This window comes from Arvicanthis niloticus, chromosome 14 (genome assembly GCF_011762505.2).
Source record: "Arvicanthis niloticus isolate mArvNil1 chromosome 14, mArvNil1.pat.X, whole genome shotgun sequence".
Lineage (NCBI taxonomy): Eukaryota > Metazoa > Chordata > Mammalia > Rodentia > Muridae > Arvicanthis > Arvicanthis niloticus.
In genome coordinates, this window is record NC_047671.1 from 26,489,681 (window position 1) to 26,513,913 (window position 24,233).

Below are 24,233 nucleotides of genomic sequence, written 5' to 3' on the forward strand. Positions count from 1 at the left end.
ACCTCAATGGATGAGTAGATTCAGTAGGAAACCATAAGAAATGAAAGACCCAGAAGGGTAAGAGCTTGCCAGAGTTTACTCAGCTGATAAGTTGCAGAATGGAAGATAAAGTCTGACTCCACATGTGTCATTCAGTCTACCACAGGCTCAACAGTAATATGCACATAGCAATAAAATGCCCACATATTAGAAAGTAAATAGACTACTGTCTACCAAGAAGGAGGCCATTACACAATTGAGGAAATGGGCCAAACCTTTGAGTTTTAGTAGCTTAGTGTTGCCAGAGGCTCCAGCTCCATGTTCAGCCAATGTTAAAGTTAACGTTGGAAAGGGAAATAGTACCTGGCTACCTGGCTACTACCATTGACTCACCTGTTTGACGCACCCTCCAGTGGGTTTGGGACAAGAGGTTCCAGACATGCTGTCTTAGCTCAACCAACCAGGAGCTTTACACTTGACATTATGAAACCTGGCTCAAATTCCTTTTTCCAAAGGCTCATGACTGATGACTCAGTCCCCCCAGTCCCCTGGCAAATAAATGCCTGAGGGTGAGGGGGAGAAATTGCTATAGGGCTTTGGAGAATGAATGTGGATGAAGGGAGAGGACCTGTGTTCTGGCCAAGAATCTGATCATTAAGCACTGGCATATGGGTCCCCATTTGGACCCTGTTGACAAGAGTACCATAAAGCAACGCTTGTCATGCAATTCAGGGAACTAAGGCTGGGACGAAATGGCATAATCTCCAAGAACACTGAACGGATATTAAATTATTTGATTTCAATCAAGTTTTGAGAAACTATATCTAGAAAATAGCCCCATTTGAGTGCAAACGATTACATCCTAGCCTGAGTAATTCACTGTGTTCAGTCCATATCCTATATTACAACCCACCCTTTCTTCAGTTCATGTTGTCTCAGTAAATGCCATTATTGGTAACATGTTGTCCAATGTCCTTTAGACCTTTGTAAGGTCAGGTAACTCCTGTTCTGCCTCATTCGTCGCTGCTTTCTGAAAGTATAACACTTCAAGATTAAGTTCCTTTTCAACGAACAGACGTGAACCAAAAAAGGAAAAGAAGCCTGTGGTAGACCAGAGAAATAATGGTATTTTAAAATGCTAATCCTTTAGCTACTTGTGAGCTCATATGATAAACATCTTGGTTTTATTGTCACAGAAAGCAAAACTCCTTTTTATCAGCAGGCTGCAGCTTTTGCAGTGGGTGGTGTATTAAATGTGAGAGCTACACTGAAGTTTAGGGCTGAGGGGATGGAGACGGATGGCATTGTACAGATGCAATCGTGAACAGCTCTGAATTCCTCTAACGTTGCGAATTTCGTTCAGTTGCTGAGTAGTTTCAGTGCACAAGCACCTGTTCTGGGCACCAGGGACACAGCTTCTGGGGGAGCCCAGGAATCATTAATAATCACAATGAAAAACATATGAAATATCACAGGGGAAGAATAAATTTAAAAGGCCGTCATGAATGCTGGAAAAACATTTAAGTAGAAGGTGGCATCTGAGATACAGAGTATGGGAGATGACTGGGAGCAAGTGCCCAGGAGACAGGTAACTGGAGCTGTAGAATGAATGGAGAACTTCAAAGAGAAATTACGTAGTCTAAACAATCTCTTTTGCTTTGCCAGGATGAAGAGGAATAACTACAAGTGACGTCATAAGCATTTCTCTCAGGAAAACAGGAGACCTAGGCTTGTGTGTAGCAAGGAGTCTTTGAAGGGTTCAGATGGGGTGATGGCAGTGCAGAATTGGATATTAGGGCCTAACGACCCACTGTACATAAAAGGTAATGCCAGTTGTGGAAGAACCATGTCAGTCAAGATGTATGCAAAGAAACGCTATGAAAAATATCTACTGATTACACACTCGATGGATGTCCCTTGTTTCTGAAAATACAGGTTGTTTTTTAGTAGGAAACCTCTTTCTGTATAGTTATTCTTTTTTTTTCTTCTTGAGTAGGCTCTTATTTGCAAGCAGCTAACTTAAAGTCATCAAAGAGCCACAGTATAAGAGTCTGAATTGGCGTCAGGTTTTACACATTTCACCTCCCGCAACAGCCCCACACTCCCTGACCTCCAGCTGCCCATGTCTTACTCACTGCAGCCCAAGGGAATTGGCATTTGCTGTTCTCTCTGTTCTGTCCCACCCCTTCTTGTCTCTGATCACAGAACTCTGCTCTCTACCCTCCCCACGAGCCAGGTAATTGTGGCACATCATCCCTTGTAGGCTATCCGTTTTATTTATGTCCTCTACAGCACACACTAACATCTAAACCGGGCTAATTCACATACTTGCTTCTTGCTTATGCTCTATTTGACAGAACAGAAAGATTGTCAGTGGTCAGTATTGACAGGTTTCTGATACATAGTCTGCTCAAAAAAGTGTCTTTAAACCCCATAGTGCTGTTAGAAGGATTAAGTCTCAGAATGGGCAGAAAAAGCTGGGTTGGTCCCTCCTGCAGGATATTTTTTAGGACCGAGAACTTCACCTGAACATAGCAGACACTCTATATTTGGCACTGGCTTAAGTTTTCATTCCAGAAAGTTCCAGGTGGTAGGATTTTCAGGGAGAGGTTTTGTAAGTAAGGGGAAGATGAGAATGTAGGCCAAGGACTGGCACCTAGAAAAATAGCCAGCAGGGTTCTAAGGACCCTGTTTTAGAAAAAGGAAGAATGAAGGGAAACAAGGCACCACCAGGCCCAGTGTAGGCTTTGGTTCTCAAAAAGTGTCCTCCTAGTGTGTGGGTTGAAATGAGCAGATATGGGAAATTCAGAATTACAGAGCTCCTCGAATCTCTTATGCAGTGAGACTCTGGAAACCCTTTGTATGGAGAAAGTATTCTGACTTGAAAACCTGATGATTGTCCCACTGTCAACATTGTATGTCAAAAGGTAGCAGTTCCAAGAGTTGAAGCATTGGGACTTGTCATTTTACACGCACCCCAGTTTGTGGAAGTTTTTCCACTGTCATAATTCAGAAAAGATGGGACTAAAATTTTATCAACAAATAGCTTGTCCTCAAGGGAGTTGGCCAGGTTCCAGGTTGGTTTCTCATATGTAAAACATGTTCTAAGTGAGGAGGCACATGCTTAATAATTTCAATCCAGCATGTAAGCATATGTCACGGCCACACTGCTGTGAAGGACTCTCTGTAGTTCCTGTCTCTGTCTCCCTATAGTATGTCTGAGATGCATTCCCACACTATGGCCGCAGGATGACTGTCAGAGAAATCTATTCTAGTGCTTGAGGCCTTAATAAAGGTGACAGGCAGGCAGACAGGCAGGTAGAATCACGTTTCTTAAATGACCCGGGCTTCTGGACTTGTTAAGAATATTAAGAAGAGTTAATATTGAAGAGAGAAAATTTCCAGTTCCAGTTGACAGTAACTTCCAGGGAATGACCTAGTTCTGAGGGTTACAGAGATGTTCTATAGTACTTGTACACATGGGTTATCTTTGGCATTTTATTGCATTCTCAAAACTCAATTATTTCTTTCCCGACTTAATATTTGTCTTAATGTATAACTTATTTAAACTTGTATGGATAAAGTCATACAAACTGTGTAATATGTCAGTATTTTATCAATAAATATAATTAATCAGTTTTTAAAAAAAAACCTGTGTAGGTCCCTGTGTTTTCCAAGAACAATGTTATTCCTGGAAACTGCATCAAAAAGGAACTATCATAAAACCAAGGATGCTTTCCATGGAAACAAAGTAATAATCAGGGCTTTTAGTACCTTAAAAATATTAGCTTCAATAAACCACAGATATAGTCAACCAGTTCATGACACCAAAGATAACACCATAATCAGAACTCACAAACCCCTAAAATTGTAAGATTTAAGCTTCATGTTTTCAACAATAGGCACACTTGTACTTACTGGATTTATTACACTAGAAGCTTCATTGAGCTATAAATGATACAAGTGGCCCCATTTGTAACTACACTTGGAAAAACTGTAAAAAAAAATGAAGAAATTAGATAAAATGACATTATGCTATAGTCAACAGCTGCTTAAATAAACTGTCATCAGACCAGAGAATGTCAAAGTCTATCTTTGTTCAGTAACTTAGTGACCCATTATGTAACATTCTTGCCAGCTGGCCATTCATACATTGGTCCACATATAATATAATATATATTATATATGTACACATATATAATGTATATGTGTATATATATTAAATAAAGATATATTTGTATATATCTTATTTATAAAGTGGGAATTAATTTTATGGACATGAAAATTTGTTCATATATATATATTATATAAAAGACAGATATATGAACTTAGCTCATGAGACCATGAAGTTGCGTATAAAGTTAGAGTCATTACCAAAATTTCACCACAATCTCTTTCTCTATTCACCTCCTTTGAGACCAAAGAAAACCCTTTAAAAGGAGGGTGATATATAAATGGGTGTGCTGAGCAACCAATGAGGAACAAATAATGAGAGGAGTACCCAGGGGCACGTTGGTACCCAAGAGCTGCTCTTGGGTTTTGTTTCCAACGCAGAAAGCTCATTCTAAACTGATCTAATTTCCTAGTGAAAAAAAATGGTCTTGAGATCTCAAGCACATCTACAGTAATTCAAAATACCCATAATAATAACAAACATACGAGCTGTCATTTTATATTTTACAAAATGTTTCCATAAACATAATTTCTCTCGACATCAACTGTTATGAAGTACGTGGAAGTGTTTCTGAGGCTCACATCATCCAACTTTCAGTTCCATCCACTCTGTCAGTCCATCATTGACTTGGTGCCTGAGCCATTCACTCTCCACCATGTTCACCGAGGGGCTGGGCATATGGCCAGCCGAGGCAGGTTGGTTGCATCTCATCTTTTGTATTAGAAAAGAACCAACCTCAAAACACTGCTTGCCTCCAAATAAGTGCTGAGCCTAGCCATGGCAGGGAAGCAAGGAGTTACAGCTCAAAGTGGACTGATCCCACTACAGAGTCAGTATGCAAGGAAATGCTTCAAGTCTTTTCATGTCTCACAAGAAGAAGCCTCCAGTGAGTACTGCTCCACTGGATCAGGTTTGACATGAACCATCTCAGCATGCAATATTTCTTAGCACAGAGCTTTTTTTTTCTTTCTCAGCAGCATATAGGAGTTCTCTCTCAGGATCTACTTCCTTTTGCTAAGGCTTGTGCTCAAGAAAACTTAAGTCTTCACATATCAGAGAATTCTTTTTTGGCATTTGACTGGTTTTGGCAATCTTCTCTTCCTCATTCCGAAGTCTCTTTCCTGCTAAGTTCAGCTCCAGAATGAAAGTCAATGCCATGAGGAATAGCAAGTGCCATTCCATGAGAAGCTCAAGACAACGGTGCAGTACGTAGTCCTGAGATGGAATCAAACCACAGTCAAGGTGAAAGGTGGCTCTGAGAAGTGGTGCTTCCCTGAGAACCTTTGCTCTCAGGTAGTTTGGACAAACGATGGACTCTGCTTTGGGTGAAAGACACCAGGTTCACTGTAAGGGCACAGATAACCAAGTCAGAAGTCTAGAATGCCCAAATCAGGAGGGCCATTCCTTTGAAACAAAGCCGACAGGTAGGCAGGCCATAAGTATTCGAGGTAGCAGATGGCAGGCTATAGCGGCATTCTATTGTCTTAGAAATGGAAAGAAACCTTAAAGACTCCCCTACTCCAAATTTCATTTGGCCATGTAGAGAGTGAAATTCATAGATGGAAAGACATTGTTCATGGTCTCACAGCATTTTAGAAGCAGGGCCTGGGCTGGCATTTGGGTCCTCTGACTTGGAGTCAAATATTGTTCTCTCATTACTAGCATTTCTGGACTTTTCCACCTAAAAGATAGCAAGGGTATCAAGGCTCTACAAGGTGAGCATCTATCAGTTCTGTCCACTGGAAAAGTCTGAGCAACTCTTAATGGATGTCTGTGATGACACCAGCCCTGCCTAAGGCTCTTTAGGTATTCTATCTGAGCTGAAAGGAAAGTACAATCTCTCAGATGAGATATATCTGGTCTTGGCACTGGGGGAAGCTGTCTTTGACTTCCCTCCAGGGTTTCTTCAGAGACCATTTTCCACTGACAGATCTCTCTTCTGTGTCTCCAATGACAAACGAATGGAGCCTGTCCTGAAGAGAACATCAACACTAAACACAGGAAAAAGAAAACAGCTCTATGACTGACACAGGGCTGGCCAAGAGGATGCGTATCTACACCTAGACAAAGGGAAGAAAGTGTACAAGTGCCCAGCAGAGAAGACAGCAAGGAGAGAAGGGTGGAGGGTCTGAACACAGCTCTGGTAGGTGTGACCAGACAAGAAATGTAATCGAGACAGACACATGTCTTGACAGTATCTGTAAGATGACACTTCAGAGAAGGCATGTTTGGAAACTGAAAATTGAACACAGTAAACGTTTACAAGACAGACTGGAAACAGCAAGGGAACTAGGTCATGGACTTCAGAGACCACCAAGCAAGAGTGGAGACTCCAGGAAGAGGAAATATTGAGAAACGGAAAGTGAAGGAGGAAGCCCTTCTCTCCCCTGACTTCCTCAAATACCGCCTGCTGGAATCCTGACGGGAAAGTCCAGTGCGGATTGCCTCGTGCTCTTGGAAAGCCTTGCAGGAGAGAGTGCCAGGGGCAGCCACATACACACAAGTAGCAGCTTAGGACTGGCTTCGTTTCAAGCCACAGCTGTCTTCTAGGTCATTGTCCCAGGGGCCTAAGTATCACTGGGCTGAGCAGCCACCATAGGAGAAGTTGCTGTGAGGTGACACCGGCTCTCCCACTGGCCACCACATTCCACTGCATCCCTGGAGGAGAAGAAGATTAGAAAGGCTCAAGTACTGGAATGGAGTCACGAGATGGTGAGTAGGCCACACCCAAAGCAGGTACCTCCATGCACCATGCAAATGGGCTGCAGCTTAGCCTCTAAACTAAGAGTTCCCGACAATAAACGAGCCAATAATGATTCCTGTATGACTCTAACTACTCAGAAATAATTAATGTCCAGCCCAAATTTATCCTCCTAACATTTCTGCCCAACAGGTCTGCTGTGCATCCCAGACCCACCCCAAATCCTAATCTCTCCTGATCGAATATCTCAAGTTTTCTCTTCCAGATCATATTCCACAGTGAGCAGTGTCCTATGAACAAAATACATGTTCTGGTGATGTCTCTTAAAGTAAAGCACTTGAAAGAAGCCCAACTCTTCAAGCACAACAAGCATCACAATATACAGACTAAATAATTAGTTTGCTTATGTGGATTCACTCATAGTGGTCTCAGTCCTATCAATGCTAATATGCTATTGCGAGTAGTTTTAAAAACCCATGCTTGTTCCTTGCCAGGTGCCTACAGCTCATGCTTTTCCCATGAACTCCGGAAGCTGTGATCACTCTACACTGACCAACCACCCAGCAGCTAGCTCTGCCAATGCTCTAACAAGTGCCCAGGCTATGCCATTTCTCTTGTCCACCTGAGTCACCACAGATGGAAAATACCAGACAGCCTTAATATTTTAAAACCAGCCAGATAACACAACTGCTGGGTAAAGAATCTATTGCTCTAAACTCATCAGCTATCTTATATTTGAACTCCGCTGGTGGGGAGGCTACCACCAGTTCTAGTAGCCCCCAGACCTTACAGGGCTCATGCTCCTCTCTCCAAAGCCTGGCTGAAAAGCCCTTTCTCTATACGTTTCCCTCCTCTTCCTCCTGGGACCTGGAAATCCCACCTCTTTACTTTCATTCAACGATTGGCTTCTGCTGTCTTTATTGACTTAATCAAGAAACAATTAGGGAACCAGACTTTAGTTATCAACTCCTCCCTCTACACTACTGACTAATAATGACTCTGTTATCAACATATATAAACATATGTTTCTCATTTCTATCCCTTAAATCTCTTTCTCTTCTCATATTGCTCAAGATAGTGCTTCAAGTGCTGTGTTAAAAGGGAGTGGGAACAGTGGAAGCCCTCTCTTGTTCCTTCCTGACTTTAGTAGGATAGCTTTGAGTTATTTGCCAGTTAGGATCATGTTGGCTCTATGTTTGCCATATACAGATTTTTCCAATTCAACCATCTCTAGGACTTTTTAATCATGAAGGCATGTTGGATTTTGTCGAAGTTCTTTTCTGCAGCTATCAGGATAATAATGTGATTTTTGGAATGTTAATGCATAGGATTGCATTTATTGATTTATGTATGTTGAGTTATAGCTGTGTCTCTGTGATGAGGTCAACTTGATTATGATGGATAATCTTTCTTGATCTGTACCTGTATTTAGTTTGAAAATATTTTGTTGAGAGTTTTTCTATCCATGTTCATCAGAAATACTGGCTTGTAGGCTTTGAAATTATAGTAACAGCATTTTGAAGTACTTTCTTTTAATTTGAGAAATATTAGTTTTAGTTCTTTATTGAAAGTCTGTAGAATTCTGCTGTGAATCAATCAGAATCTGGGCTTTTTAATGTGAGATCTTGCATTACTGTTTAAATCTCCTTATTTTTTATGGTTCTGTTTAAGTTCCTGACACTTTCTTGGTTTCAGTTCTATGCTGATAAATCTAGACATTTATCTGTTTTTTTTTTTTTTTAAGTTTTCTAGCTTAAAGGAGTATAGCTTTTTAAAGTATTACCTTATAATATTCTAAATTTCTCTGCTGTTTATTGTAGTGTTTACATTTAATTCTGTTTATTTGAGTCATCTCTTCCTTCTTTTGGTTCATTGTCAATTTTATCTTTTCAAAGAACCAACTCATAGATTTGTTAATTTCTTGTATTGGTCTGTTTCTATTTTATCAATTTCTGTCATGTTTTAAAGGTTTTTTTCTTCCCATTTACTGGGTGTAGGTTTTTTTTATTCTTGTTTTCCAAATTCTTGAATTGCTTAAGTAAATTGTTTACTTGTTCTCTTTCTGACTTTATATCAGAATCTCCACAGATGCATGGAAATTCTAGATATTCTTTTCCTTTGCATTTCTAGCTTCATTGTATTGTGGTGATATAGACTACATAGCATTATTTCAATTGTTCTGTATTTTTTGAGATTTTTTTGTGTGTCCCAATCATGTCGTCTAGTTTACAAAAACTTCCACAGGCCATTGGGTACAAAGTATATCCTTTGTTGTTTCGGTAGAATACTCTGTAGCTATCTGTTAGAGATATTTAATGTTTGCTGTCATTTAATTCTTATGTTTCTCTGTTAATTTTTGTCCAGATGATGTGAAGAAAGGAGGGTATTGAAATAATCCACCATTGCCGTGCTGGGGTTAATTTTTACCTTTATAGTAGGATTCTTTTTATAAAACTGAGTGGGTCGGAGTTTGCCATGTATGTGTGTAATGTCCTCTTGGTTAGTAATTGCATTAATTAGAATTAGCATCATTGGTTTTCTTCTGATTAACTTTTGCTGAAGTCCATTTTTCCAGCTACTAAGATAGCAATGTCATCTCCTTGTTGGTCCTGTTCGCTAGAAAGCTATTTTACATCCTTTCGCTCTAAGGTGGTATCTATACTTGAAGTTGTGATGAGTTTATTCTAGTTAATAATTATGTTATTAAATTATTATGTATTACCATATATTTGAGTCAAAATGGAAAATATTTATCTCACTTAAACTTTATCTTATGGACTTGGTAACAGTTTTGCCACTTGAGTTCATGCTATGAGAATTTCAGCATTTCAAATGATTTTCAATATCTACTTACTAAACCATGTTTCAAATGTTTTCTAAGAACATAGATAACCTATCATTGTCACTACCTAGACATTTCAGTTTGGTGTTATCTGAATTTTAAGTTTTCAGCCAAGGGAAAAGTACACAGCAGAGCAGAACAAAGTGTAACAGTACATCATGCTATAAACACATAAGTCTCAGCATGCTTAAGCATGGCCTCATCCTATCAGGATTTTCCTGGTGATATGTTAAAGTGTTTCATCAAAAACTGTTCTATTAGGATATGATCACAACTTGCATTGAGTTATTTTTCATTCATTTGTACAATGAATGTCTTGGAATACTAGTGAAGTCTACTTTATGCCACATATTTGCAATTTCTAGAGTCTTTCTTGAAAAACTGGGTGTTGCTTACTGATGTGCATTCTTCTGCTGTTTCACCTGTGTTGCCAGAGAGCTACTTGGGGTATCATCAGTCAATTTTCAAACCATGAGATTTTGTATACTTTGCTTGGAGCTCTATATGGCTTTTTATTAATCTAGACAGCAATGTCCCATAATGTTCTGTTCTTTTCAGCTAGCATCTTCTCTTATTGTAGAGAATATGCACTCATTCTTCCCAAAATAATAACATAAAACTATTTCTGAGACCACCTTTTCTCAGGACACATGGGATTCAGATTCATTCTTAGTTATATATCCTTCTATAATTTTCAAATGCCATTAACTCTTTAGATAACTCAACATATGCCCTAACATCATTACCCTACATTTTTATTTATCTCATCTGTTGATATATCTACAACGAATATTTTTGAATGTGAATATGAGGAAGATGAGAAGGAAGAAAGGATTGCTCATATGCCATTGGCTCAGGCTTCATAATGCCTGAGCCGCTAACTCCATGGAAGACACACCTATTTCCTCTCCACAATAGGAAAGGCTGTAGAGGACTTTAGAGTAGGAAAGGGTAGTATGATGATGTCACTGGTCTGGAATAATCTCAATTTATGTTATTACACCAGCACAATTAACAGTTAATGCTTTATTGCAATTTGCCTGAATGTTTTTACACAAGATAAAAAAAAATTATGGATGATTATATTACACAGGAAGAGATGGCATGTGGTATAAAAGATAACACCGAGTGTGCACTGTTTTGCCACCCCAGGAACCCACTTTATTGCCAGCTAAAGTCAGGAGCAAGAGCAGCAGCAAAGTGCAGCAATAAGAACACTAATCAGAACACAGGGAGTTCTAATGTGGTGTTAGACTGCCAGTGTATGTACCCAACAGCACAGACTTATTCCTGTGCCTCACTTCCCCCATTTGTTAAGTGAGTGGGAGGGGAATAATCCATAAGATCCTGTGCAGTTCTGACATTCTGATTCCATGAGTAGCAGGGATAGTGGGTGACAGACATGGGCCTTTTGATTGGATAGCAGTTGTGTGTGGGACTGTTCTGCAAAGCTGTGGGTAATTGCTGCAAATTTGGCTTTTAATATCCTATTGTTAGCATTTGATCATTTATATTCCACTTAGAGGGAAGAAGATTTTCTGAAAACACAGGGAAGGTAATTTTGCTTTTGTGTCAAAGAATCAAAAAAAAAAAAAAAAAAAAAGTCCTCAATTTTTGAGCCGCGAGTTCACTCTCCAAGGCTGTTAAGTGTTTTTAAGTAGAAGGGTATGGGGTAGGGTTCAAAATACAGTGAGACCATAACTGATTGTCCTCAAACACAGACATGGCCAAAAGCATTGCCAGTGCTATGCAAAATCCCTGACACAAAATGTCATTAAAATAAATTTTCTCCACCAAGCTAACAGGTCAGTTTGAAATACACAAGGTTTCACTTTATGAACTGGCTGAACCTCTTGACAATAGATAGCATGTTTTCAGCTTTCTCCATGTTTAATCTTCAGCACAAATCTATAAGGAAGGAATGCACAAGATATTTATTTCCATTTAATAGGAGGAGGGAAATATAATGTAGATATGGATTGGTTGAATGGTGTGGTGGTTTGATCGACACGTTCTCCATAGGCTCATGTGTTTGAATGTTTGGTCTTCACCTAGTGGCTGTTTATGGAGGCTTAGGAGGTATACATGTATTGGAAAGAATATATCACTGGGGACATGCCTTGAGACTTCAAAAGACTCATATCCCTTCAAGTTAGCTCTTTCTACTTCCTTTTTGTGGATGAGGATGTGAGCTTTCAGCTTCTGCTCTAATGTCAGTCCTGCCTGCCTGCTGCCGTGCTCTCTGCCATGATGGTGAGGAACCCTTATCCCACTAGAGGTAAGCCACCCTAAACCTTTCCTTTCTATAAGCTACCTTGGTCATGGTGTTTTGTCATACCAAAAGAAAAGTAACTACTACAGAAATTGGTACAAGGGGGTGGGCTATTACTCTGATAGATCTGACCATGACAGATTTGGAAGATTATGGAAGACTTTGGGACTTTGGACTAAAGTGGTTGAGTGCTATAATCAGGCTTTAATGGGGACATCCTAACAGGAATCTGGAAGACAGTGCTAAGAGCTATATGGATTGTGGAGGTCCAGCTCAAGAGGTTTCAGAGGAAAGCAAAACTTTAACAGCAAATGGGGTAGATACCATTAATATGATATTTTTGGCTTCTGTTTCACCCTTGTCCCAAGAATTTTCCTGGGGTTAATTAAGTTGAAAAAAATAATGAGCTAATTTACAATTCGGAAGAGACTTCAATACAGCCTAATGCTGACTCTGTTGCATGGTTATTAGTCACCACTCTTATGTAGATCTGCAATGAAAGAGAACAGTGGGCCAAGTAGGGTACAAAATACACAGTTTAAAGAGAAAAGGAACACCAGGGAATGTAATGCTGGAGCCAAGGCTTGTGCGGAAAGAAATAAGGAGATTAAGGAGAAGCCTGATTCTCGATATGATAAAGGGAAGTGTGTCCCCAGAGGGAGAAGCCCCCATCCAGCTAAACTCCTACTTGTGAAAGAAAGAGGTTGAAGGAATTTTCTACTTCTGGCCAGGGTTCATCCCAAGTGGGCAGCCAAACGTGGCAGATACCCACATGGGTTTGATTTTTAGAGTCATGGAGGATACTCAAATAAAAGAGTTGTGGAATCTTCCTCTGTGGTTAAGGGAGAGCCACTGAAGACAGGCAACATAAGGCAGGGCAGTCCCTGAATGAAAGCACAGAGAGGGTAAGAGGCCCTAAAGGTCTTTTCGTGAAGCCATAAAAACAAAGCCTGGATTGCATTGGAGACTCCAATATGTTAGAGGTTCTAGAGCCAAGGGATGTCTGTTAAGGAGAGCTGCAAACAGGAAGTAGGACCAGCCCAAGAGTGCAACATATTTTATAGGCAGCAAAGCCATAGGGATGAAGCCATTGCAGCCCCTTGACACTAGATATATTTTCCTTAATGGTGTTTAGTCTCTGGTCCAGCATTTCTTCACTATGCCCCCCTGTTTTCATTTTGGAATGATAATGTGTATGTCGGAAGTATGGAAATTGCATTTTAATTTTACAGGGGTTTAATAAATTAAAAGATTGCCAGAAGTCTCAGAAGAAGCTTTGGATTTTAAAATAGTGTTGAGGCGGAAAAAAAAAAAAAAAAAAAAAAAAAAAAAAAAAAAAAAAAAAAAAAAAACCCTATGGGGACTTTTGAAATTAAACTAATTGCATTTTGCATTACGATATGGTCCTGACCTTATGGGTGGTCAGAGAGTAGAATGTGGTAGTTGGAATGAAATGGCCCCCCTTATGTTTAAATAATTGATCTCCAGTTGGTGGCTGTTTGGGGAAGATTAGAAGGTGTACTCTTGTCGGAGGAAGCGTGTCACTGGAGGTGAACTGAGTAGTTTCAAAAGTCTCACACCATGTTTAGTTAGCTCCCTCTCCTGTTCTGTTTGTGGATCAAGATGGTAACTTTCAGGTCTTATTCCAGCAGCGTGCCTGGTTGCTGCATGCTCCCTACCGTGATGGTCATGGACTCTTATCCCTTTGGATCCATAAGCCCCAAATAAACTTTTCCTTTTATAAGTTGTCTTGGTGATGGTGTTTTATTACAACAACGGAAAAGTAAGGAATTCAAGTAGTTAACTGTGGATTCCATGTCATAAATTGAAACTTCTTCCTGATTCTGCCTCTCAAGCTCTTCCTCAAAATAAAGTTCTCTCCGTTGGAGAACACGGGAGTCATTTTTGTGGTGGAAAGACTTTTGAGATGAAGCTTGATATTAACAGTTAATAAATAGACTTATAGTGGTTATAAAAAGGGAGGAGAAGGAGGGTAATGGAGGAATGTAGCACTGCTTAAGTCATTTACCCCAAAGGCCTCCAAACTATGTGTACGATGATGCTGTACATGCAACAAATAAAGTTCAAGGTTTCCCACAAGCCCTCTGACAGTGTAGGGTAAAGTTAGGTGAGGGGAAAAAAAAGACTTTTTCACTTATAATATTGCTGGCAACTGATTTTTACATACACAAGAGTATGATATTCTTTGAACAAGTGAGTACTAAACTCTTCTATTAATACCTATGAGACAGCTTAGTGATGCAGACTTGTGGGTAGGAGAGAGAAAATATGAGTCACAAGGACCAGAGCTGGATATCTGAGGCAGTCAGCGATGCTCTGAGCGTGCTCGGAGTGGAAGCAGTAACACGAGATACAAAATATCCCTGCGAGAAAAGCTGAAAAGGGACATTTATTGTTTTTATGACAAGGATAACCAAAAAGGCTTGGGGGCGGGGGGAAGAAGGCTTGGTGACCAAGTCATGCAAATGAGAGAGCAAACAAATACGTTGTATGGAAACACAATAATTTTTAAAAAGCAATAATAATGAAAGCCCTACCTACTCTCCTAATATCTTCCTTTATAGAAACATCCCCCGCCAATGATCCCTTTCTGCTTTTCTAATTTCTTTGTATACGTCAGTTATATACTCAGAGATTCAGAGCTCAGATCCACAAATAAGAAAGAGCATGGGGAATTTGAATTTCTGGGTCTGGGTTACATCACTCAGTACAATATTTTCCAGTTCTATCCATTCACCTTCAAAATTTCAAGATTTGTTTTTTTACAGCTGAACAGAATCTCATTGTGCATATGTACCGTGTTTAGGTTGTTCCGTTTCCTAGCTATTGTAAACAGCCATGTTGAAGTAAGTATCTCTGTGGCATTATATTGATCCTTTGGGTATATAGCAAAAAGTGGTGTAGCTGGGTAATATGGAAGATCTACTTTTAACTTTCTGGGGATTCTCTACAATGATTTCCTTGGTAGCTGTACCAGTTTGCAAGTTCACAAAAGAGTAAATAAGGGTTCTCTTTTCCATGAATTCTTAACAGCATTTATTGTCAGTTCATTCATTCATTCACTCATTCATTCATTCATTTTTTCTCTTACTTAGAGGGCAATAGGAACAATGGGGACTCCAGCTTGGGACTGGTGGTGTCTAGAAGAACATGTGTTTTAAATTGAGACTCATAGTGAAAGGAACCCTCATTTGCTGTCTTTGTTATTGTACTAGATAATTCATGGGTGCCTCACATAATCATTGAAGAATTATAGCACATTGGTCTTCATTTTTTGGCAAAAGAATGAGGCCTATGAACTAGGTCCAGGTAGAGCCTGAGAACCTCACCAAGCCAGCATCACAAAGTGTGAACTGCCCCCCAGCAGACCCCTAAAGCCCTAGACATTACTCATGAGAAGCTGGGCAGGTAGGTGGGGGTGTAAAATGTGCACAAAGAAGATCCCAGGACACGCTGAGTTTCCACAAGAAAGGAGAAGCAACCGGAAGAGAGCCCACAGGAAAACTGTAATTAATTGTTGATCAGAGATCAGGAGCTGGGATCAGAGAAGTGTAAAGAGTTCATATTGGAACTGCACTTGGAGGAAAAAAAATAATGTTGTGCCAGGAAGGAAATCGAGGCAACAGTCAAGGTAGCCCAAGTGGGCCAGCGGTAGGAAAACCCACTGAAGATTTAGAGGAAGCTCACCAAAGTTCTACACCTACCACAGGAAGAGGAACACGGCTGTAGTGCGAGAAATGAGCAAGAAAACAAGATTGTGTGAGGCCTAATGGGGCTTATGTGCCTTTTCACCTTCAGCTCACTGCAAGCCACACCGTACAGCTTAAGCTTGTTCTATCACAGCCCAATGCAGCTGGCATATGCAGTTTAAATCTTACATGTCTGAGTGACATATCATCCCCCTAGATGATAATATGCAAACCAGAGTCTCTTTCTAAGCTATATTATACATTGTTCCAAAAGGGGGGAAAAGGCAGGAAAACCTCTATAATTTACTATGTCGTCAAGGGAAAAGTCTCCTAAGATTGTCAAATTCGTGATGAGCTGTATGTTCAAGCCTTTGGAAAAGTTGTGAAAACACTGTATTGAATACAGAGGCTTCCCAGGGTGGTGTGAGTAGTTTGTTGTAGTTCTGTGTGTGGCATCCAGGAGCAGGATTTGAGCCATCAGAAGTAAGTGAGAAACTATGAACACTGAAATACCTTTCTAGAAAGTATCTTGACTTTGTGCATCTGTGCCAAATCTCTACCTAATCTCAGACATGGTTTGTAATTCTAGTAGAAATGTAATAGCAAGATGGTGAATGAATGGATGAACCAATGTCTTAGAGAGAAATTGACCCTGAGTTCTGAACCTGAGATCTGATCTTTCTTTATTCCTTTATTGACTCCTAATGTTCTCTGAGTCTCCTATTGTTTTGTCGATAACACACTGGGTTCAGCAGCATATCCCAGGTAATTTTAGTCGGACTTTATCAAGCTTCATTATGGAATAGCCATTGTAGACATTAGTGTGTTGGAGCAATGGCCATGGTTAAGTGCATATACCCTTATACTAACTACTTTTAATCCACAGTTTTGTTTCGCATTGCCATGCTTTTGAATAAGAATCAATTTGAGCAAAATGGTTTGTAAACCTGAAAAACAAAGCAAAGCACTAAGTCTGAATTCTAGAACCAGTTCTACCCATAAGATTCATGTCTTATATTACACTAAGGTATGGGTAAGTAAAATTTTGCAACAATGAGGGCTGTTCAAACTGTAGGATTCCTGGCCTTCGATAATACTGAGATATCATGTGTTGGGAGTTGAGCTAGATAACTAAGTATTTTCCAAGAGATTCTGTCCTGTTTGGTGACATAGTTTGGATTCTGAATGTCCTCCAATGGCTTAGTTTCAAGAATGGCATCAGTTAATCTTTCTGAATATACTCCCCTTTCAGTAAATTGGGAATAGTGAAGCCTGCCCAGAGATGATTAAGAACTCAATGTGACAACACATATGATGCATTTGGCTCAATGATTTGCATTTAAACCATTAAATATTAGCTGGTAGCCAGCTGATGATAACCATGAAGGTGAAGAGGTGCAGAAACGGCTCCAGCTCTGTGGATTTGACCAAGGTTTTCCTGAAAGGCAATCTCAGGCATCCAATAGTTGTATGTTACTGAACTCAGAAATGAATTTCTCCCTCAGAAAAGTCTGACTGGTCTACTTTTTCATACCGCAAGGATGATCACTAAGGAAACACAGAATAGCGCCTGAAATGGACTGTATCACCTGCAATGAATCTCTACACACTGAAAACTTCTTCAGTTCTTCAGCTTTAGCTGAGCACAACAGCTGAAGTGGTCAGTGCTTTTTCCTGCATTTCACTGTACTGTGGGAAGAAAATGGTCTATCTCATTCAACTCCCCCCACTTCCTCAGAAACTCTGACAAATGATCACGTGGTGGTTCTGGTGACTTGACCCTCAGTTGACACTGCTAAGTGGTCATCCAGTTGTTTCCTTCTGCTTTACAGGAACACTTTAATCAAGGCTATTCATTCCACACTGTGCTGAAACACATTTTTTATAAAACCCCAAACCATTAAGAGCAAGATGTCCCCTTTCCCCATAGTCGACCTTTAAATACATAAAAACAAAGCTTATACTCTGAATCTTTCGCTCTGTACACAGAATTCTCTATTCTTTCCTCTGTTCTTCATACACAATAAATTATCCTATAGGAAAAAATCATGGTATCTGCCTTCTTTTGATCACATTCTAGTTTGACAAGTCCCTGCAAAAGATGAAGCTTCTATCAATTCAATGGATCAGAGACCTATACCACTCTACTGTGGGCTAAACACACATTTACACGAGACTGGAGTCTTTCAGTGGGTTTCATAGTGTGCTTTGGAGGCAATCCCTTCCTGAGCAGCTGCTCTGACTAAATTGAGAGGGCTGTGTCCTTGCCAAGAACATGGTGTAAGGGAACAAGTGCATAGAGCCTGCCTTGTAGGAAGCTTATCTGCAAGGTGGCTGCCAACACCTAACCACAGACAGGCAGGATTTTTCCCAGAAGAAATCTCAGCCACCCTCCACAAGGCTTCTTTTTCCTTGTCTGGAGACTGCATGGGTTGAGAAATGTCAACACTACAGGTGTTGTACCTCAAGCATTATTCAAGAACTCTCCATCTGTCTCCTGGCAAGGACAAGAAGTTTCTCTGTTGTGAATCCCAAAGTTTAAAGAACTTTCTATTTCGGGATAATCTAGCACTTTAGGGCCATAGAGTTCTTTCTGTAGGGGGCTTCCCTGTGTGCTGTGAGAAGTTTAGAATCATTCCTGCCTATGAACTGTCTATAGCAAACCCCAGCTATAACAACATGCATGCACCAATCCCCTGGTAAGCAGAATTGTACCACTGAGACCTTATCATTTAAATGCATATCATCTCAGTACCTAAGAAATGGATAAAGTCCTGATCTTAGGGTATTATCTAATTCCACTTCTTTGTTTTACTGGTGTGAAGGGTGAAGGGAGGATAATGGCTTATTGGTGATCAATAAAAGATAAAAATTTCTTCAGATTTCTGTCGTTCACAAGTGGTTTTCTACCCTACTGTATGTTAGAACTCTTAAAAACTTTACATTTTTGTCCCCCCAAGGTCATTCATGCTAACATCTTGCACATGTGAAATCCACTCTCAGGTAGTTTTCTAAAGCTCGCAGGTATCTCTAATGTGCAGTCAGGATTCAAAACCAGGACACCATGCCACCCTGTGTCCATTTTTGACCTTTGATGCTTCCTTCACTTTGGAAATTTGAAGATGCCCAAGATGACAATTGTCTTAGGCTTGCTCTGCACACAAATGCCATATACAACCTCTCCTCATTGTTGCCATCAGTCTCAGAAGGCTGCTACCCAGAACTCTGGTGCCTTGAGGGCAAGCACACTTGCAATGCAAACAAGAAAAAAACAATTGACACAGAAGATGCTCAGCCTTTTTGACAGGATTAACATGCTTTCTGTTAGGTCAAAGAAAATTCCAACAGGTGATTGAGAAGCCAGGAGACATTCAATATAATATAGGCAATTGTCCAGCACAACTCATGGTGTACTCAGTGACTAAATCTTATCTCATGTTGGTTAAACAATTTGTTATAAGTAGCATTATATTTAATTAATTTCTGGCTTTTATTTGAGCAGAGGAAACTCCACATTTCCTATTTAAGGAGCAGTGCTTTAAGACAGATGGTAAACAACTAAAAAGAGCTTCAGGAAGTCACTGAAACTGACCAGATTAACTTGGCTTCCCCTCAAGTATAAACAGTAAAGACTGTGACCAGATTAAGTAGGCTTCTTCTCAAATGTAAACAGTAAAGCCTGCTGGGAGTCACTCTCAGACAAGCTAAGCTTCAAAGAAGACTCTAAAACTAGTTCAGCAGAAACCAGCTGAACTGCCTGGAAGATTTAGAACAACTGAATAACTTTGGAAAGAATACTCTCCAAACTGTTGAGCTGCCTGCCAGCTGAGCAGTGTATTCCAGATTCCCAGATCTTGTGAACTGTTATTCATGCTGGGATAGGCTTTGGTGATGAAGCTGTCTTTGAGTAATTTCTACTCCTGTAACCCTTCCCCCATATTCCTGTAATTAACCCCAGTAAAATTCATTGGTTCACCAAGTTGGATTTTGGTAGTATCCATACTTTGGTTGTCATAGGCTCATTATATGGGGTTAATAGATGTGTGTTGTTTATACACAGAAAAAGTTTTGTCCTATAATAGCTTTGTAAAATTTTGTCTCAAAAGGAATAATTTTAGGATAATACTTCATTATTTTGCTATATAAGTATAGAAAATGAATAATTAAATAAAATCAAAACAAAAGTTAATTGAATAGAAAAGAGATAAAACAATACAAAGAATCAATGAATCTATGAACTGGCATTTTGAGAAGATAAACAAGATTGATAGACCCTTGGCTCAGTTAAAAAAATTATGTTCCAAATAAATAGTATCAGCATGATAAGAAAACTTCACAAATGGACACCAAAGAAACTCAGAATATTATAAGGGAAGACTTTAAAAACCTATACTCCATTACTTTAAAAATCTAAAAAGAAATGGGATAACTTTTAGATTCATACAAACCACTGCAGTTCAGTCAAGAAACAATCAACAACAAATCAACTTAAACAGATCCACAACAAATGGGAAATCAAAACAGTAATAATAAAATAAAGCTTTCAATTAAAAAAAAAAAAGCTCAGCTGGATAGATTCACAACAGAGTTTTAGCAGATTTTTAAAGAAGAGCTATAGTTAATATTTCTTAAATTACTAAAAAATTGGAACAGAAGGATAAATTCCAAATTTCTTTCTATGAAGTAAGTGTCACTAACATTAAAAACAGGTCAAGATCCAACAAAAGAAGGAGAAGAAGGAAGAGGAGGAGGAAGAAAGAAAATATCACTGATCGACATAGAGATTTGTGGGAGAAACATGATGAATTTGGGGTAAGAAAGTGACGGAAATGATTAATTATAGTATGCATATATTAAATTCTCAAAAATTATAAATTTTATAATAATAATTAAAATTTCTTTTATATAAAGGAACACAGGGAACAATGACAGTAAATGACCAGATAACAGAGATAGATGCAAGGAAAAGACTTTATATTTTAGTGCCTTTAACGGCAATTTTTCTGCCCTCTTAACCCAATATGTTCATCTTGTACTGAGCTATAAATTACGCTGACCCTGAAGAAGATTAAGGAAGATAAGCAAGGGCATCCACATCCATCCTTGACTTAACACAAATTAAATTGATCTTGGCTCAATTCAATGAGTAAATGTTGTTTTCAATTGTAACCTCCAAAGTTCAGAGTAAAGGCTATAAAAATGTCATTTAAATGTCAAACGACTTTCTAACATAGGTAGAAATCTCCCAGGAACCCAAAGAAACCAAATCTAAATTATTTGCTCATCTGCGGATTGGCAAATCTTCCAACTCAAAAGTATAAAAAGCTTTATTTTCAAAAGGAACTCAAGGAATTCTGTTAGGTTGAATTCAAATGTTGGTAAGTAGAGTCATGGTGAAAAATAATGATTTTTATAGGCACACATGTGCACGTGAAAATTTGTTGCAGTACATACTGTATGTACCCCACAGAATATTTATTTATCCAGCAAATATACTGATAAATGTCTATATCCTAGGGAAACCTTAGAAAATTAAAGAGACAATTGCCTGTCCTCTTGTATAGACAGTCTATTGGAGGGAGGTCTAACAGAAAACACAATAATATTTAGAAAAAAAATTCTAGTAATTGTTTATAAGGGAAACAAAAGGGAACAAAATCTCCAAGGAAATTTTAATTTTTTTTCTGCTTTGGATGGAGAAAGGATGGGGTCCCCTCCATTTTCCTTTCTTCTTGCCCCGATTTTCTACAAATCTGCATACACTAATCCTATGCTTAGAAACATAGAGGATTGATATACATAATCGTTATACATATAGTTTATTTAAGATTGAGAGCTCTGGCCAGTAACATGAGTTGTTAAGTCTAAGAGAAAAATATATTATATCCCCTTCCAGATAAAACACTTGTTCGCCTCTAAAATTGTGGTGTCTAACAGAACTTTCTCCATTCTTTGAAATATTCTACAATTGTATTATTCAATGCAGAAACCACTCATGTGGCTAATAAATACTAAGAGTAGGGCCAATACTACTAGGGAAACAATGGGTTTTTTGTTTTGTTTCATTTTATGAGTATTAAAATGTTAATAGTCACATGTGGCCCATATTTATACCACTGTACGACACATTTGTAGAGATATGTAGACAATGGAAAGCCATCTACCAGGAATGTGTGGACCAGATTATGGAAGGCTACAGTCAAGAACCTAGCTAGGTAGCAAGTTCTTTGGCATTTGGAAAAGTTTCCTTGCCTTTCTAGGAACTGAGAACTGAATAAGTATTCTAGGTTTTAGTACCTGATGCTGGGAATCCAAAAAGGGACCTAAGCCTGGTGGGTCAGTCAGCTCATCTCTAAATCTAAACCATAGACAATTCTGTTTGTGTTACCTGGCCCTGTCCACTCTTAGAGCTATTTATCTCATGCAAACATGTACTATATTAGCAAAGTCAAATTGCCGAGGAACCTCAGATCAAATCAATGTGACCTGTCTACCATTTGTCACCTAGTTATTGTGGCCACAAGGCAAAGCTATGTGTTTGTATCATGTTTCTCATGTGAAAAGACATCTGGCTTGAAGCACAACTCCCACAAGATAAAGTTTCAAAGATAGTTTTCTAGTACTTTTTTTTTTTCTAGTTTTTTTGTTAGTGAATGTATAGTTAATATTTACCCTTATGGAGACTTTATATCAGAAGCCAAGAACTGCAAGTATGTGTCATAACCAGAAGTCTTGAAATAAAAGTAGTGGCACCAGGCACTGAAATTCTAATCAGTGCAAATCTTATAGTTTATGAGGCAGAAAATTTGTCTTGGTAGAAATATTATTTTCTAGTCTAGCCCTGATTTGCTGAATAGGGCCCAGGAATCTGTTTTACTAAATAATTATTCTAATGCAACTAAACTGTTGATCATATTTCAGTACATTTTTCTTTTGAAAATATGTAAGTCTGACCTGTTCTCCCTGAGTCACAGAAAGTGTCCTAATTCACTGGAGTGTGGTAGAAGCTGAGTCCATTTACAGAGATAGAGAAGACTCAGGCAACGTGGATGGAAGTGGGAAAACATAAAACTAAGAATCTATTTGGTTCTGTTAGACTTAAGATTTTTAAGAGATGTCTACATGGGGTTGTCCAGTAAGCAAATTTTGTCTTCTGGTCTAGAGCTCAGAGGAAGCTATGGCTAAAGATAAAAGTCTTCTTTTATCTTAATCTTTCAAAGTAGGTGGCACGAACATGGCAATGGGACTCATGAATAGATCAATCACATGAGAGTTGAGAATAACTTCCTGAGAACTTGCGGGTATAGACGGAAAAGGGTGAGTGTGTGGGGAAATAAATGCTATGCTATAAATTAGGAAGTAGATCAGAAAATCACAATGTTTAGGAAAGAGAATGTGGTGTGTGCCTGAAGAAAGAAGCTAAAATGAGTCTAAGAGATTACGTAAAAGTGTGGTTTTCTAAACGTGAAACTTCTATTATTTTGCTAACCAAGGTCAAAACCCAAGCAGAAGATAGGAAGCTACATTGGAAATGATACAATGAAGAATTACTATCCAAAACATGACAGATGCCCAGAAATCAATAAGAAAACCACATATATTTTAATGGTAAGGATATAGAGGAATCAGTCTCAACTGACTAGGACAATCTTCACGCTGACTAGCTTTAATAGTGCAAGAAGGGACTGAGAAGGCTGCCAGGGGAGAAGAGATCAACGGGCTTATCTAGTACTGGACTATGCATGCTACAATACTGACTGACCTGCCAGGTAGGATGTAGCCACTTGTGAAATAATGGCAGAATTGTTTATGGGGCAAAGAACTGATCCCCACCAGCTCCACAGGAGAAGTACGTGCCTGGTACTATAAATGTAGTGAAATCCCATGGTTAACGATACCATCAGCTGCAGGGGTTAACATGCTGTTTTTGTTTGGTTATTAGCTAAATGGCCACACTTATGGTCAAACTGCTTTCTAAATAGGTTTATACCAACAGATCTGTGATGCCATCAACCTTGGTAAGAGAAGATTTTTATTTCAGAGGGTATTGGTAATGCAGAGACTTAGAACTGTTCAAAATACTGAGAATAAGCTACTATGAGTACTCGGTATAAATAGGATATTGTTATCAACTCCCCTGCTCTACATACAGTTCAGGGTACATCACAGAAGAGGATGTGGAAAGAATGCAAGAGCTGAAAGATGGTGATGTGTGCTCTGGGAGGCTGTGTTCCGGACATGATATGATATGACCGTTGCACTCATGAAGTTCTGCTTGCCTGCATAAGACCTACACAAGATCAAGCCAGGAGGTTAATATAGAAGGAAAAGGAAGGATAAAGAACAAGTAAAACCCAGATTGTTTGATTATGCTTCAAGGAATCACATTGTTTTATATTTACCTAAATTTATAATAAGGTATTATATATAAAGAAGTTAAGCTGCTGACAATGCTTCCCACAAGAACCATAAACTAGCAAAAACACCAGTACCGGGAACAAGAAACCTCCTTTTGATTGGTTAGCCAAGGTAGTCTAAGTGACTCCCCAAACAAT

The 24,233-nt window shown here is 39.1% G+C and overlaps 1 protein-coding gene across 2 annotated transcripts in view; it reads right to left on the minus strand.

Moving 5' to 3' along the window:
* The window catches only part of Htr4 (5-hydroxytryptamine receptor 4), a 176,477-nt gene that overhangs the window by 32,699 nt on the left and 119,545 nt on the right, over positions 1–24,233 (minus strand). The window contains exon 7 of one of the 2 annotated variants that reach the window (XM_034518229.2): positions 4,245–6,811. The exons of the other annotated variant lie outside the window; for it this stretch is intronic. Coding sequence (XP_034374120.1) covers positions 6,721–6,811 — 91 coding nt within the window. The 3' untranslated portion in view covers positions 4,245–6,720. Of the gene's footprint in view, positions 1–4,244; positions 6,812–24,233 lie in introns of those variants that run through there. 2 annotated transcript variants of the gene reach the window in all.